Source organism: Myiozetetes cayanensis, unplaced genomic scaffold, assembly GCF_022539395.1.
Source record: "Myiozetetes cayanensis isolate MyiCay16 unplaced genomic scaffold, myiCay2020 scf3, whole genome shotgun sequence".
NCBI classification, from domain to species: domain Eukaryota; kingdom Metazoa; phylum Chordata; class Aves; order Passeriformes; family Tyrannidae; genus Myiozetetes; species Myiozetetes cayanensis.
Genome location: NW_026087521.1, coordinates 45,134,689 through 45,152,361, shown reverse-complemented (window position 1 = coordinate 45,152,361; position 17,673 = coordinate 45,134,689). Strand labels below are relative to the sequence as shown.

The 17,673-nt window shown below is 40.2% G+C and overlaps 2 protein-coding genes across 11 annotated transcripts in view; both read left to right on the top strand.

The window, feature by feature from the left end:
- TMCC3 (transmembrane and coiled-coil domain family 3) overlaps positions 1–6,079 on the top strand; it is a 152,331-nt gene extending 146,252 nt beyond the window's left edge. For all 5 annotated transcript variants that reach the window (XM_050325409.1, XM_050325410.1, XM_050325412.1 and 2 more), the window contains exon 4: positions 27–6,079. In XM_050325409.1, the coding sequence (XP_050181366.1) occupies positions 27–329 (303 nt within the window). In that variant the 3' untranslated portion in view covers positions 330–6,079. The remainder of the gene's footprint in view (positions 1–26) is intronic.
- A 5,339-nt stretch (positions 6,080–11,418) lies between these two features.
- Positions 11,419–17,673, top strand: part of CEP83 (centrosomal protein 83) — a 29,926-nt gene continuing 23,671 nt past the window's right edge. For 2 of the 6 annotated variants that reach the window (XM_050323507.1, XM_050323504.1), the window contains exons 1-2: positions 11,901–13,030; positions 17,333–17,491. In XM_050323507.1, coding sequence (XP_050179464.1) covers positions 17,343–17,491 — 149 coding nt within the window. In that variant the 5' untranslated portion in view covers positions 11,901–13,030; positions 17,333–17,342. Of the gene's footprint in view, positions 11,447–11,900; positions 13,031–17,332; positions 17,492–17,673 lie in introns of those variants that run through there. The other 4 variants (XR_007629911.1, XM_050323508.1, XM_050323505.1 and 1 more) reach the window with 3 other exon arrangements.

The window sequence follows — 17,673 nt, the reverse complement described above, 5'->3', positions numbered from 1 at the left end:
CCCTTATTCTTATTTTCTGTCTCCAGGAAGCCTTGGAATCATGCCAGACCCGGGTGTCCAAACTGGAGCTCCATCAGCAGGAACAGCAAGCACAGCAGTCTGAAACAGTTAATGCCAAAGTGCTCCTGGGGAAATGTATAAATGTTATCCTGGCCTTCATGACTGTCATCTTAGTGTGTGTTTCTACTATTGCAAAGTTCATTGCTCCTATGATGAAGAGTCGCTTTCATATCATCTGCACTTTTTTCGCAGTGACGCTGCTGGCAATATTTTGTAAAAACTGGGATCATATAATTTGTGCCATAGAAAGGATGATTATACCAAGATGAAGCTGCTGGACTTTTTTTTTTTCCTTTTTTTTTTTTTTCCTTTTTTCCCCCTCCCTGTTTTTTAAGCACTGTGTGTACAAATTCTGGTGTAAATGCATAAAAGCATACTTGCTGGCAGTCAGTTGTTCAATCTGATTTTGTCTAACTGGCTATGTCTGTGATGAACTGCTCACTTAAGTCAGTCTTCTGCCTTAATCCAAAAGGTTTTCCACTTGACAAACCCACACCCACAAAAGATGGTATGATGGTCTGGGAGGGATCCCAGCAACTGCAAGTGTCAGCTGTGCTTTTTACTAGGCTGGAGCGCAAAGAGTGTGACAGGAGGGAGTATCATAATGTGTATCAGCCCTGTTAGACTGATAAGTTAATTTTCTCTCTGAATCCCACTGAAGTAACAAGCCAAATTATGCTGTCATATGTATTAATAGTTCTTGATTCTAAATTAATGAGTGTCTATATATGGAGTTTCTAGTTTTCAGGACCAATGAAACTCAATGCTTCTGGTAGTAACTTTTTGCACAGAGTTTGTAAATTAGACCAGTAATGACCACTATTGACCATAGTTAGCAGTTGTTCATTCTGGCACTGTTCCTTATCACAATTGGCAAACATGTACATGTGGCATAAGACTTCCAAAGATGGACTGAATGGAATGATAAGATCCCCAGACCACTTTGTAAAGGAGTAAAGAAGCAAGTAGCTGGTGGTTGTTATCCCTACCAAAGCACTCGCTTCAACCCTTGTAACCTGCAGGGGGAAAGAGGTACACGGAAAGGCATCACTGAGTTAACCTTTGTTACACTGAATTGCTGGGGTGTTCTAACTCAATGCAAAGCCTGTAGGTGGCGGGACGCCGGGTACAGTGGATTTCTTTCTTGTGTCAGATTAAAGAATGTGGCAGAAACCTGAGGGGAACAGCTTCTTAGGGGAGCAGGGAGTTAAACTTCTGTAAATATACAAACTGCAGACTCTCTTGACAAACATTCCTGAAAATAATGTATTAACATGCAGTACTACTACTAGGAGACAGGGTTGGGTTTGTTTTCTCACTGGAATTTATTTGGCTTGATTTAAGAACTGCAAAAAAAATGTCCCTGAAATCTGCTTGGCTTTCAGCCATGATGTAAAACAAGATCTTTATTAAAAACAAACAAACAAAACCCACCACAAAACAAACCACCATGACAAGATTTTTTCTCCACTCTCCATTAAATGAAAAGATAGTGTCTCCAGTTATTTGATGTTGAGTGTTACTAACTGTGAAACTAATTGTCATGACAGATTTTCTTTTTTACAGTATTTTCTATGCTGGTATTACAGGAGGGAGGGAGAGGATTGCTCGGTGTGTGTATTTGTTTTTAATCAAGTGCAATATTTGGTGTAGAAGTTGTGAGGACCTTATTCTGAGGAAAGGGAGGGGGGGAGGGGAGAGGCAGGGGAAGAACTTTGAGATATTACCATGACTGGATTAACAGTGAATAGTTACTTTTTGTGGTTTCAGGAACTGAAGAAAGGATAGAATTAACTTCATAAATAATAATATGACTCAGCAATTAGAAAATTCAATTAAAACACTTAAATTATTTTTAAAGAATTCTTTATATGTGCTACATCTTTGAACAGAGAATTCAGGAAGCACTGTGCTGGTTTGCAGGCATCAGAGCTGGATCAGGTCAGGCACACCCATGTTATCCTAACCCAGCCCTACCTCATCTCAGAGCTTGGTGGAGTGGAAGCAAAAGTCCTGCTGAGAGAAATATGACTTTTAAGAGCCCAGAGTTGCCGATTTGGTTTATCCCTGACTGTGTCAGGAAGAATGATTATATAAATACATTATTCTTTTCTTTTTTTTTATTTCTTTTTTTCTCTTTACTCCCGTATTCCTGGTATCCCCTGAAGAAGGAAAGATGTATTGTGTTACGCAGAAGACTTTTCTGCCTTCCTTGCCACATGTGCTCTGCTGCTGTTCAGTTCAGGGAGACTTTCTTCCCATGTCTCTTAACCCATTTTGTCACTGTATTGTGTGCACTGCAACAGGCATTCACCCCCACCTTCCAAATATCTGTACTTAGCCTCCTTTTACAGCCAGCAGATAGACTGAGGGCACTGCTTCTGCTGAGGCAACTCATAAACTTATCTTCACAGGAAAGTCCCTTCCATACTGTTAGAAAAATTTAAAAAGAAGCAGCTTTTTCCTGACTTTAACATCACAAGAAAATGTTTTCCTTGGTGAGTTTTTGTTTGCTTTTGGTGCATCCTCAGATCTTCTTGTTTTTTTCCATGGTTTTCTTACATTGTGGTCCTGTCTTCATTTTGAAAAGGCATATAATGGGTTTTTTCATTTTTTTTTCCGTTTCTTTAGCTAATGAATTTACTTCTATTCAGAGCCCTTTCCTTTCTGAAGTCTTTTCCTAAACTCCACCACCCATTTTACTAATCAGCCCTATGACTTTCCCGCTCCCTCTTTTCCCTAGTCACATGGTTATACATCCATTACCAAAACCAAACAAACAAGACTCCTGGTTCTGATCCTGAAAATGCTGTGACTTTTCACAGTGTTTTATTGCCGTATTTATTCTAATCTCTGTTCTTCTATTCAGCTTGCCCAGCCACCTTCTGTTTTGGCCTCTTGAGAAAACAGTGTGTTTCACATTTTGTTAAATGGGTTCAGAAGGTTAGATGTGCAAGAAAGGAATGCCACGTGTTAATAATGTTTACGTAAGAAAAACTCCTTTGCCTGTTGCATGATTATATGTTTAAAGAGATAATCCTTCCAGTGCTAGTTTATGTAGTTAAAAGTGTTACATCAGGTAGTCTCAAGGTCAGGTGTATTTTTCTTATAACAAGGGAAGCTGGTGTCGTACAGCCTGGGACTGTGAAGGCCTCTGCTCCAGGGGCATCCTATTGCAATTCTGGAAGACAACCTCAGTGTAAAATGAGGGTAGAATGTAAAATTGATGGCTCTACAAAAGATTGGTCACTTGATAGAATCTGACTGTGTTCAAATTGGAAACAGGAAGGTCTTGCATTTCCATATTAACATCTTTTCATCTGGCAGAGGCCACAGAAAAAGATAAAAAGACTGCATAATGTTAGTTTTGTAAATTAAACCAGCCCTAATTGATGAATGGGCACATCAATTCTCTGTTTTCCCTGCTGGGTTTAAATTGCTGCAGGATGTGGCACATATCAAGTAAATAATACAATAAAAAAGTGAAGGGCAAAAGCTTGCTTTTGAGTGAAACTGCTATAGTTGAGCACAGAGTAAGGCTGCAGTGCCAGGAGCTCTGCCAAGTGGAAGCCACCCAAGGTGGAGAGGTCTCCCCTTCTGCCATCATCCCTACGTATCCTGCCTTGTGCTAACACTGGTCTGTGGTGAAGCCTTCCATATGCCAGGTTAGTTCACAAGAATGGAAGAAAGTGGAAGAAAAACCTGGTGTGAGAGATGGATGGTTCTGCATATCTAGAGATTAAAGGTCTGGCAGAAAGGTCTCATGAGTATGAAGCAAGGACAAAAAGGGAGATAGATGAGCCTTTTTCTTTCTTGCTGCAGTGAATCATTAGCTGCCCCTAAAACTGGGCAGCTTCAGTGTAGAAAAGTTCTTCCTTGCTTTTTCCTACAGGGAACAAATACAAACAGCACCAGGATGTGGTGGGACAGGCTAGCCAGCTGTTAGATAAGAGCAGCTTGGTGCCTGTGCCATTAGCTTCAGTATCTGCATCACTACTCCTCCCCCAGACTGTGATTATGTGAGTGTACATATCTGGCCTGCAGTCAGAACTCTGCTTCCTGTAAAAGTATGCCTAGGTCAGCCCAAAGAATTGCAAGACCTCTTAAGGAGAACTCTGTTCAGCTTCTCAATCAATTAACCGTGTTCTGTCAGGATACAGTTTGCTTTTATGTTCTCATACAACACATTAGACATTCTTAGGATATTCCTTACACCTACTTGTCATGAGCCTCTAAAACACTCCTACTCAACAAAACGTTGCCAGGCAGTGTCTTCTTTGGTTGGTGCTGCCTGATAGTCAATTGTTTCACTTCACAGTTTCCTGATGGAAAAGCCCTTCAATTAGTTGTTCATACTGTTCTATAGGCTGTTGGCAGCTTTTTGTTCAGAAAGTTCTGGAGATTAATTTCTTAGGAAAGTTAGCACAATTTTCATTATTTCTCCCATTTCAGCTTTCAGCACTAAATGAGGCTTTTTCTAAAACTTGTAGAGTGGATCCCTCTGCTAGCTTCAACTGTAAGTCTGTTATTCTTGAATGTCCAATTAGTGATTGGTGGGACTGAATGAGCCCCAGTTTAAATTTCTTCTCTGTTCTGCTTTACATTATATGCATTCATGCAACTTCTCATTTTATTGCACTCCTGTGATGTTATATCTACTTGTTCTGAATTCTTATAGAACTGCTATAAAATCTCACTGCCTTTTAGTTTAATAATGCTTGTGTTATGCAGTGCCTCTGCTGCAGGACCATCACATATAGATCTGATATCTGCACTCCATGAAGGTTATTTAAAAGCCAGTAGTTTTCTTTGAACAAATCATAACTGCTTATCTGGGGAATAGAAATTCAATAGGTGAATACAATTTGCTGTAGGAAAAATACACGATCCACTGGCTAGAACTGAAGCTAGACAAATCCAATGTAAGCATAAGCTTCAGTTTTGTAATCATAAGGGTTACAAGGTAATTATTAGCTACTGAACAACATAATAAACAAGTACTCTTAACACATGAAGTTGAATGTGGCTATTCAAAAAGATATCAATTCAGGCTTATGTTTGATAAAATGTTAACTGCATAATCACAGGCAGTGTTTTCTGCAATCAAAATCAATGAAGAAGAAATTTAGGGGGGGGGGAAGAAAAGAGAAAAGGTTAATTTACGTGAGGTTAATTTACGTGGTATGAAACCTATTTTTTTTTATTTGCTTTTCTTTTTGTTTTGGGAAACCAAGGTCATTTTCAATGTGATAAAGACATTTTACTTCCAAATTCAATGGTACAACAGAAGGCAAACACAGATTAATGTAATTAAACACTTTAATTTAGATAACAGAATTTAATCACTTCCAAAAGTCCATCTAGGACTAGCAATCAGGCAAAGTTATTGTCCTCTTTTTTTTAATCAAGCAAATATTTATCTGCTTTCTTCATTTACCATCATGGCAGAACATGCTCTTAATTAATTGTATTGTTTCCCTTTAAAGTACAAGAGATTATAAAGGGCTTGTCTTCAGGTAAAGTTGGAATGGTCTCTCTGATCCTAAGTAGAATCCTGCACAAAGAATCGGGCAATTTTACATTACAACAGCAAAAGACTAAGAAAAGTTTTGTTTTAGTCAATCTAATTGCTTATTTTCCCTGAAAAAGCCAACTGAGATGATGCTGTATATAAAGACTGCATGAGGCCTAGTCAAGCTCTCTTGTACAGTTGATTTGCTGTATGTGTAGCATATTAAGTTGTACTGTTGTTGGGAAGTTTTGCACAAAGTCACCTTTCGTTTTACCCAGGGAATCTGGGTCTGGTAGTATCAAGATGTACCAAAAATTGTCTGCTTTTATTGACTGAAGTTAATTGTCTCAATGTGTGACTTGCAATGTTTCTCATATTATTTCCATTTTGTGCAGCACTGTGCAAAGATGCAACTACAAAAATGTAATTTTTGTATATTTGGTTGTGTAGTCATGACTGCCTCTAAGGTGCCATTAACATTTTTTTAAATAAAAATATTTACATTTATTTGCTGATGAATATTGTCTCTTAAACTTACTGTCTGAACACTTAAACCCCTATCAGTTTTGCTTTCTCAGTCAGTAACAAATTATTCAATTGACAGTGACAAAGCTAATATGTTGAGCACAAGGCCCAGCTTTAAAATGATTAAACTGAGCATTCTGCTCTGCTGCAGTTTTGACCAAAACCTGGTAGTTTGAGTTTCGTTTACAGCTGTGACATGGCAAAACTGCAAACATCAAATTAGTTATCATCATTGCTTTTCTCCAGAGCTTGTGTAAACATGCTATGCAAATGTGTCATGCTATTGTGCCAAGCAGTTGGACTCACTTTGGATTTTTTTCTTTTTTTTTTTTTTTTTTAAACTGAATTAGAAACCTAAGATGTATTTTTATGTTATTGTCAGAAATCTGGTCACATGTGCCAAAAATGCAACTTAGCATAGCTGGCATAAAGCAAAACATTTGCATTTATTTTTCATAAAGCAGGGGTATCGTCAGCTGGCACTGGCAGCCATTGGGAATGATGTTATTTTTATTCCAAGAACAGAGCAGAAACTGTGCCGTAACAGTGTGTTGCTTTGCAGTCACACAGGACTTCCTGTTTTCTTCTATTTGAAGAAATGGTGTAGAGGCACCTGCAGACTTTCCAAGGTCTTGTCATGCTGGGTTGTACATGGGTGCCTGGAATTCGTTCTATATTAAGGCTAACTCTGTTCACAAATAGCAGGGTCCCCCACAACCGCTAATAGCTTTTTGCCCACTTCTAGCATGGGCTGAATAATTCCTGCTAATACTGGCAAACCAGACATAAAAAAATGCACCTCACTTATCATCAGTTCTCTGAGTTGTTCAAAACTCTGGCGTTGGAGTGTGCATAACATACCCCAGTTACTCCTTTAGCACCCAAAAATAGAAAGGCAGTAAAACAGAACGGTGCTGTTTAACTTAGCACAGAAAGAGAAGTGTTGCCAAAAAATGGTCACTGTGCAGTGTTAGCAATCACTGGATGAGACAAATGAGCCTTACCAGCAGTGTGCTCTGAAAATACTTCATGTTGATGCCCCAAATAACTCCAATAACCAAAGACTTCATCTTCTATTACAGTGCGACTTGTTTTGGAACACCCGAAACTACTTTGAGTTAGCTGGTTCAGGCACTGCAGTTTATAAACTTAGTGCTAAATGCTTCCTGAATGCACGTGTGCTTATTTCTCTGCTCGTGCTGCTGTGGAAGGTACAGCAGTAAAATGGCAGGTTCTGCTGGTATCCAGTCACTAATGGGGTTCCACAAGGCTCCATCCTTGGCATAGTTCTCTTTAACATCTCCTTAATATCCTGGAGGCAGGACTGGAAGAGATACTAAATAACTTTGCTGATGACACTAAACTGGGAGGAGCTGTTCAGTCCCTGGAGTCAGAGAGGCCCTGCAGAGAGACCTCAACAAATTCAAGGACTGGGCAATCACCAACCACGTGAAGTTCAACAAGGGCAAGTGCCACATTCTGCACTTGGGATGGGGCAGTTGTTATGTGTATGGACTGGAGAATGAGAGGCTGGAAAGCAGTGCTGTGGAAAGGGACCTGGGGCTCCTGGTTGGTGGTGACCTATAAATATGAGTCAGCAGTGCCCTGGCAGCCACGAGGGCCAACCGTGTCTTGCATCCTGTTAAGCACAGCATCACCAGCTGGTCAAGGGAGGTGATTGTCCTGCTCTGCTCTGCAGTGGCGCAGCATCACACATTGAAGACTGTGTGCGTTTTTGGGCACCACAACATAAAAGAGACATTAAACAATTAGAGTGCGTCCAGAGGACGGCCATGAGGATGGTGAGAGGTCTGGAGGAGAAACCTTATGAGAAGTGGCTGAAGTCACTTGATTTGTTCAGCTTACAAAAGAAGAGAATGATGGGAGACCTCACTGTGTCTTCAAAATCCTCAGGAGGGGAAGCGGAGGCGCAAGTACTGATCTCTTCACTCTGGTGACTGGGTGACAGGACTCGAGGAAATGGCATGAAGCTGACTCAGGGGAGTTAGGTATTAGGAAAAGGTTTTTCACCCAGAAGGTGTTTGAGCCCTGGAACAGGCCTCCCCATGAAGTGATCACAGCACCAAGCCTGACAAAGTTCAAGTGTTTGGACAACAGGTGGTATGATTCCTGGAGTATCCTGCACAGAGCCAGGAAGTGAACTCCATGATCCTGATGGGTCCCTTCCAAATCAGCATATTCTATGATTCTATGATACCCTTTCTTAGGACTTGAAGTTCGACAGTGCTGAGCTGCTGAAAGAAGCACTGACATGCTTTTGACAGAAACTTTAGGCATTGAACTTGCATTTCACCACGTTAACCCTTCAGCTGGTGAGTGTGTGGTTCTACCTATCTGTGTGTTTGTAAATTTGGGAAAACTCTTTAGTTGGTGTGGCTAGAATGGAATCAGTCTAATGGAAATGAAAGCACAGTCAGGACTGAAGACTAATATATGAGAACAATATATATATAAATGTGAAATATCCTTGTAGCCTAATAAATTCTCTATGTATTTTGCTGTTGAACACCATTTTAATGAGTTGGTACCTGTCAGAGAAACATCCTTTCCCCTGCTCTAGTCACAGATCCATGATGAAAAAGGAAAGACACAGAAGATCAGCATGAGAAACTGTACGTACATGCTGAACAAAAAAGTAGAGAACACGATGCCTATGTGGTCAGCAGTCCCATACAACATATTTGTCTGAATAATGACTTTGTAAACTGCCTTATGCTTTTTTATCTACTGATGTCCTTTGTGCTAAAAATTGCATTGTGACCCTACTGAGCTTAACAGTAAAAAGCCCTCTGAGTTTAACTGGGGAAGACTCTTACCACAGCATTATGGCACTTAAAAGCAGTTCCATCTTTTGACTTTGTAATGCAAAAAATACTAATTTTCTCAGGCACTTTGCACACAACAATGTATAGTTTTAACTGTCTACCACAAATAGCACACTATTTACCCACAGACATCTCTGCCACAATTGTACGGGACAATGAAACTATTTGGATGCTTTCAGGCTGTGCTGACTCATATGCTGAACACAGCTTGTAGGCCCAACATTAATGCCCCACTTAGCCTCTATCCTTCAGGTGGGATTCAGGTCAAGGTGACATAGACTAAGCATGGATTAAACTGCAGGTACGACCAGCAGTATGTGTACATAACAAAATCTTCTCTTAAGATATGCCACTGGCCTACAGGAGTTTGAGGATTTATGTAATCTAGCAACTATTTTCAGCTTGCTCAACTGAGGCAGCAAGGAAGTCTAAATGAGCTTTCAAACTCAAGACTTTTTCTGATCATGCTTACACAGTATCTTCCTCCAAAGAGTGTATTTGCAAAATGCATTGAAATATTTTCCTGGGCTTCTCTACATACTTTACATCTCTTTGTATATTGCTTTTCTTTGTGTGAGGATGAACCTTGCTGCTCTATGAAATGTTGATCTACCCAGATGTAATAGAAGGTGACATTTAAAGAAGGACACAAATAATCTCTAATACTGTTGATCAAAAACTGTGAGGTCTCTAAATGAAAACTCTTTACTTTTACTTGAGCCAGAGTGAATTTTAAGTATCCCTTAAAGAGATTTAAAAAAAAAAAAATTACTGAGATCTGTACCTGCATAAATTTCTATTTTCACAAAAGAACCCTCTATGTTGTGGGAGATATCTGAGGTTCATCTCTTGATGATCTCTTGGCCTCTTCTCTTTCTGCTATGTCCATAAGCCTCACTTCCATTCCTATAAACCCTGCTTTCTATTGCTCCTTCCTTCAGCCTTTTCCTCCTTGTGCCCTTGAACTTGACTCTTGCTTTTTCTCTCTCTTTCTTTGTACTCTGCAAGATTCCCAGGTCAAGCCCGTCTGAGTCACTACAACAGCTCTGCTTTTAAAGCAAGCTGAGGTAGGAGCAGGTTTTCAGCACTGCCTCTCACACCGCTATGAGACATGGAGAGAGATGGTCACTGTGACAGAGGAGAGCATCTTTACCACCCATACTTCAAGGCTGCAGGCTATTGGGTGAGTAATTAGAATTTCCTGACTCAGAGGGTCTTGGAAGGAAACAAGTACCTTTTCTGATCAGTGTAAAAAACATGGAGGCAAAAAAAAAGTAACCCTATTTCCATCCCATTGAGTCATCCTCTTAGCAAAAGATTCCAGATTGGAAATATTTACACAATAATTTTTCCATAAATTAGCTGGCAAGAGACACCCTGTCTGTTGATTTTAGATTTTGTAATTTTTTTGCTATGTCTGCAGAGCTCAGAGTGAGTGATTTAGCATGTTTCTCATATAAATTAATTGTTCTCCAATAGATCATAGCTATATAATCCTGATATGAACAGACACTAATAGAACCAAGGAAAGAATCTATGCAATGTTACCACTCCCATTGATGCAGCTGTACATGGGAGAAAGACTTCTACTTTACCTTAGTTAGCATTAATATTTGTAGAGCTGATAGTGGGGAAAAAATAAAATTAGCAAATTGGGTACAGAAAATGAGAATGCAACTTCATAATACTTTTTAGAAAGATTTTTTCCATTGTAAAGCTTAGAATTTAGGAGTATGACTTTTCATCTATTGCATCAAAACACGTTTTTAATAAAAATTAAACTTTACTTAATTGTACTTTTCTGTAGTGCTATTTATTTCATTGTAGGTGCACATTGGTTTAGATGGAACACTGCTGTTATTTCAGCTCCAAGATGGCAACTAACACAACATACGCGTGAAATGGCACAGCAACATCAGCCTGCACGGTCAGGCTGACCGTGAAGCAAAGCACGGAACTCTTGCCATTTGTAGCTGTGGAAGTGACGGTAAGGTGTTTTAGGCACTTTATTAAGGGAGCTCACCACCACCCCTGGGGTAGCTCACTGCAGTTGTGATCTCCAGCTGCTGGAAAACGTGGCATTTGGGGTTTGGTTGGGTGTTTTGTTTTTGGGGTTTTTTCCACTTCTTCCTTGGCGATTTGTGTGTGCCGTCAGCAATACCCACCTTCTAATATACTGATTAATTGAAAACAATTTTAATTCTTATTGAAGCGTTGTTAACTTTACTAAGGGGAATGTCAACACCGATCTGGACGTTCCATCTCCTGCTTCGAACAGACTTTAGAGCGGAATTGAGGATGTTTACGAGCAGATCGTGTCTACAGTATTTCAGCTGCTGGTGGCAGCCTCTCTCTGACAGAGAGCAGCGCCCCGGAGCGGGACAGCGCCGCCCGCGCCGTGAGGGCCCAGCCCGCCATGTCCGGGCCCCGCCGTCCCCCCGGCAACGCTCCCAGCGTGCCCCGCGCCCCGCGGGCCCGCGGAGGGCGGCGGCGCGGGCGGGAGGTGAGAGGCGCCATTTTTAAATCGCTGGGGCCGGCAGCGGCCCCGCCCGGCGGGGTGTCAGGGGTGTCGGGGGGGCACCGGGGCGTCGGCGGGGGAGATGGGCGGGGGGCGGCCCGGAGAGTGAACGGGGGACCGGGGTGTGACAGGGCGGCCGGGCTGTGAACGGGGGACCAGTGCTGTGGGAGCGGGGCTGGGCTGTGAGAGGGCGCCGAGCTGACCGAGGCCTTTCTGCGTGCGCGGGGCTTCCCCTCGCGGCGAAGGGAGGCCCTTGGGCCTCTGCGCCGGCCCCGCGCTCCTCTCCGGCCGGAGGTCGCGGCGCAGCCGGAGCAGCTCCCGGCTCGTCCCAGAGCGCCCTCGCCTGTGCCCGCCGTTCCGGCTGCGGGAGCAGCCTGCTGCGGCCTCTGCGGGCTGACCGTGGGCTCCTCGGTTCGGAATCGCCCGGCGCAAGCCCGGAGCACAGTTCAGAGCCCGCTCGCTGCTAGGCTTTCCAGTCTTTACGTTTGCCTGCTTTCGTTTCCACCAGCGATCCTGAGCCACGGATGGTTGGAGGGTAATGATTATTTTTTCTGGTGTGTGGCACCCGTTAGCGTTGTTCCTCTGACCGAGCTCCTCTGTCCATGAGTCGGGAAAATTAGCAGTGAAAAGGTCATGGTGACTTAAGCGACTCACTCGGCCTCTCACACGATCTTCATCCACATGCTGTAGGGTGTATATAATCATGTTTCTGCCTACAGGAGGTGTTGTATGCATACGCTGACATGAAACCTATGCCCTACCTGAACATCTCGATTTTTAAGTCAATATGAAAGAGGAATGATTTTTCAGAAGAGTTTTGGTTGTGGACTACTGAACTATTTGCAAAAAGCAGCCGCTTGTGGGCCCGACTAGAACTTTGAATGAGATTATAGTGACCAAAAGTTTCTCATGGGTATTTGAAGGTTTCTTTTCATGAGAAAACAGTAGAAAACATACATGACGTGTAGACTGGCTGCTCTTGAGTACAGCTAGATTAACGAGCTGTAACTCACGTACAAAATTTCACTTTGATCAGTAACTGCTGTCAGTTTGACTTGGTAGTGTATGTGGCTAAAGCACAAATTTCAACTCTTAACTCAGAGACAACCTTGTTCATTGTTTCTCACCTAACAAGTAGTCTTTCTGTAGAATAAGACAGAAATTGAGAGGGTGGTACCATGTATAGGGATGGACACTGAAATAATGTATGGTCAATTGTTGCTGAAATTTGTACCTTTGAACATTGTTGTGGAGGGAGTGATAGTAGTTTGCATGGGACTGATGTGTTTTGTAATGTAGAAGTCATAGAGATGTTCTCCAAAATTTATTCACTTTGGTGTGCCAAGGTATTAAGTGTTTATTTTCACTGCATTCTCTACAGCAATATCTGAGCAATCTCTAGGTTATGAAATTTTCTATAATAAAGGTTTTTGTGTTTCTCACTGATGTTTTTACCTCCATCTATCTATCTATCTATCTATCTATCTATCTTTCTTAAGGTGATTGCTTTGGTTATTGCAAGTTGCTGCTGATGAATTAGTAGAATATGGATTGTTAAAGTAATAGGAGGTAAGATATAATATTTCTCAAAATATATATAATTGGGGGTGATTTTTTTATACACTTGATGTTCATGGTGAATCTGATCTCTCATGAGTGGGTTACATAGTTGTTTAAGATAGGATTTGTTTCACTTAACTTTAAATGTCTAAAATCTGGATATCTAGTCCAAGGCTGTGATTTTGTGAACATCTGAGACTGTGGTGTGACAGCTCCTGAGAGAAGGGCTTGCTCCTCCTCCTGTCTGTTTACTGGGCTCTTTGTTCCTTTTCCCTGGCCAGTACCAGCTGCCTGCTTTCACTGATGATGTAGCTGGCTGGATTTTTCCATGAGCTCGCGTGACTCACTGACCTCACAGAAAAACTATTGAGTGTTGTCTCCTTCTTTGAGTGTGTTGGCTTCTTGAGTTAAAACAGTTCATGGAAGGGTCTGATGAATGACAAATGTAGGAATGGGGATAAAGAAATGAGGAGTGGAACCTCCCCTTCCTGGTGACAGTGAGCTCTGGTGTTGGATTACATTTTTTCCTGAGTTCATTATCTAGTCTTATTGTAGACTCTTGAACAGGGGTGAGAAGGGGGTGGTGTTTGAAGTAGCTTTCTGAGGCTGTGCTTTCTTTGAGTGTCTCACTCTTTCAGGCAAATAGTTTATTGTTTCACAAGACCTTGGCTGGTTCTATTACAAAAAAAAAAAAGAAAGGACATATATAGAGATCTGGGGTTCTGACCAAAGCAGGCAGCGGGATTAGACCATACATTGTGTGAAACAGCTCTTCGACTTTCACAGATTTTACTAAGAACTTTAGTGCTTGAACAAAACATGGTGCAAGGCTAATACTGTTAGGTTTTCATCAATAGTTGCAAAATTCTGTTCATTATATCATGTAACTGTAGAACAGTGTTCAAACATGATAAATGTAAGTGTGGCTGTGGTGTGGAAAGGAGAGCCATGACTGAGATGTGTATGGCACTCAGGTGAAATAGCAATACATGCTGTAGTCATGTCATTTAGTTATGCCAGGTGAGAAGGAAACCTTGTTGTTGTAAAACAAAATACCATAAAATTTAATAGAAAGAAATAAAATTATATTGATATCATCATATTTTTCTCTAAATGCAAGTATTCTCACTATTTTAAGAACTTATAGGAAACAAAAAGTTAAAATAAAAAAACTGAAAAATCTTATAAAAGAAGAAAAGCCCTTTAATGATGTGTGGATATAAAGAGGAGAGATGTGAAGTAGGTCATTCAGCAGTGTTTCTCTCTGTATGAAAATAAATAATTTGAGACGAAAGGCAAAACAAAGTTGATTCTTGGAAATGTAATTGAGTTACTCCACTTAGCTCTTCTACAATCAGTATGCTATTTTACCTACAGAGTGTGCATTTCTGAGGTTTCAGGACTTTCCACCAATACCTTTATATGTATACCCATGGAAAATGATAGGAAGGTTTCATAATATGAGTTCAGGGGAACTGTTACAAGCTCAGTAGTGTGATAACATTTGGTAAATATGTAGGTATAGAATTAAGTTTAGATATGATACGATTTTAGTTTCTTTAAAGGTGTTGATTATGGTTCTCTACTTGAACAGATCTCCAGGAGAGGAAGAAATTTTAACCTAGTGTTTATTTAAAGGATTTCTCAAAAATTATGGGTGCAGTTTTATGTAATTTTGAAGATTATTTAAGATCTGTTCAGTGACTATGAGCAAGTACTGTAAGCCATTAGCAAAGCAGAAATTCTTGTTGGTGATCTACTTACAATATTTGTAGACCCAAATGGTATTGACTATTGACAGTTCACTGCAAGAAATTATTTTATGATTTGGGGAAAAAAAAAAACCAGCAAACAAACCAAAAAACTTTTTTAATTTGTAAGAATGTGAATAGGTTAAATGTTACAAGTTGCTATCAGTGATTTTGAGGAAAGAACTCTAATGAAGTAATGAAATCTCTACTTTTTCACAGTTGTCACCAGGAATGCGAATCATGAAATTTGCCACTAGATGTCCCTGAAAACCAGAATAGTTTTGTTTCCTTAAATACATACAGCTTAGGTTTTTGCAGTGTGAAACCATTATTTTGCAGGCTGCAATTACCTCCCTCTCTTCTCTCCTTTTTTCATGAAATGTTTGTGCATATGAACACATGGCCAGGTGTGTGTCTTGCCTTGTAATTTGTGCACTTTTTGATAGTAGCAAAAGCAGTGAGGAGAAAATGTACCTCTCACCTGCTTGAAATTGAGTACAAAAGGTTGCATTTCTGTTTATCTTTTGACTGACCTGCCCTCAGAAAATGTAGGATTTTTTTAGTGTCTTTGACCTTAGATCTGTTATATCACTTCAGAAATACTTCTTACTCAAGTAAGTGTCAGGATTCAGACCTTACTTTAAATGCTGTGTTCCTAATTCTGAGCTTTGGCTCAGTTTGATAGTTACATTTAGTACCTCTAGCTTATGATTTGAGACAGAGAAAAGTATTATTGCCCACTTGTTGTTTGGGATTTTTGTTGTTATTTTTTTGTTTATTTTAACAGTGATCACGTTAACCCTGTTCATATGCTTAGCAATTCTTAGGGACATGCTGCCTTGGGTTTCTGTCCTCTCATGTGATTTATTGTCCTTGGCATCACTGTTTAGTTCTCCTCATAAAGCTGTTGGTTTAACAATTGAAAATGTCTTTATATTATTGAGTTTGGAAATGGCTGTTGTCCTTGGTTCTCAACAACCAACAAAATTCAGGAAGGAAAAATAGAGACTTTTGATTAGAAGGTTCTTCAGAACTTATTAATGTTTGAAGTTGGTTGTGCATATAGGACAGTCATGGAGGATACTGTTCTTTATTTTGATTTCTTCCTCTATTCTGATTTCTTCCTTTTTATTCTCTCAGCAAATTTGGGTAGAGCAGAATACAAAGTTGCTTGTCTTGCTTTGCCTGTACTAGTGTTTCAAGTGGTAGATTTTCCTTTGAGCTTTTCCAGTCTTAGTGGTGGAGGAAGGAAAAATATGAAAGAAATTTTAAATATAAGACTTTCTTGATGTTATCGTGTCTTTTAGTGGAATGGGCGCTCACATACGATGTTTATTTTTCCACATGAAAAATAGATTTTCATCTTACTTAGGGTTCAGAGGTTTATAAAATCAAATTTTAAGTGTTAAAGATATAGATCCATGAAAGATTTGAAGAGTGGAATTGTAGAAAATTCAACTGTGCCTGTAAAGAAGGTGAGGTATTTGCAGTGATGCCAGAGTTTTAACATTGTTTCTGCTTGAGTTTTATTTTGTACAAAGTTACACTTTATACACTGCAGCCGGAGTTCTTAGGCTTCACTCTGCTATGGGAAAAGCTAAAATGGCAGAGTAGTTGGTTTCAAGGCTTTGTAACTTCCCTAAAGTCAGTTGCAGTCCTCCCTCCCCCAGATCCTGTAGAAGTGTCAGTAATGATCACATTAATACCTATTGCTTCTAACATCAAAAAGCACTAATGAGGTACATTAGGATACTTCCTCATTTCTCAGCAACTGTGGATTTGCAGCATTCCTCACACCGATCTGATATTGTCACGTTTCACAAAAATCTTTCTGGAAAGGTCACAAGAAACCACAAGATAAACTGAAAATGAGGAAGTGACATGTATCAATGATATATTTCAGGACTGAACTGCAGGCAGGTGTCTTCCAGGCTGTTCCTGAAACCTTAACTCTTCTCCAGAGAGGGCCTGATAGGAATTCAGCAGAGACAATTATCTGTTCTTCTCCCAGCAGAAGGGATGGTGTATTGAGGAGTACAACCTGTTAGGATATGTGACAACTTTGACTTGGATAAGTAGTAGGAAAAGCTGTATGTGCCTGATATCTGTGGCCTCTGCTTGAACTCTGACTAACAAGGCATAATTAGGACGTTACTAGCGTCATAGTTGGAGTCTCAGTGTATAGTGTAAGTAAAAATACTGTTTCATGTAATCTGTCAGATAGGAGCGCTTATTGACTCAAATGATCTCGATGTTTAAGTTTATTCTGTGCCCTGAAAGGACTATTACTTCTCAGGGAAGGCAGAATGAGCAGGCAAGAGTTGCACTTTCAGTAAAGGTTTCTAACCTGAGTTACAGCAAAACCAGGATTCTCCTGTACTTAAAGCAAATGCAGTGTGTGAAACCTTTGAACTGTGAATGTGCTTGAAATCTAAGTAAGTGTCCTTGTGTTTGTTCAAGTGTCTTGATCTTCTGAGATGTCAGGAGAAAGAGTGGATTGTGTTTTAGATTAGTTATACGTTAATTTTAATCTTGTCTTCTCCATACTCATCGTGAGCAGTCATCATAAAATGGATGGTTTGGGCCGCTTCCTTCCTCCTGTGGTTGGAAATGGTGATACAAATAATCCAGAAGAATTACTGAAACTTCTGATAGATGAAAAAATTCGAAGTGAACGCCATAAAGCAAATTATCAAATTTTAAAGGCAGAACATCAAAGGTACATCAATTTAAACAAGTTTCTTCATCTGAGCTATTAAAATGTGAAGCTAAATGTTGGAAGGGATTAATTTGTATGTGTTGTATGTTAGCTATTTCTGTATCTAAGGAAAGATTTGAGTGTTGTTCATATTAGAAAATAAACAATTCAAAATACCTTAAGTAACTTTAGACATTGCAGAT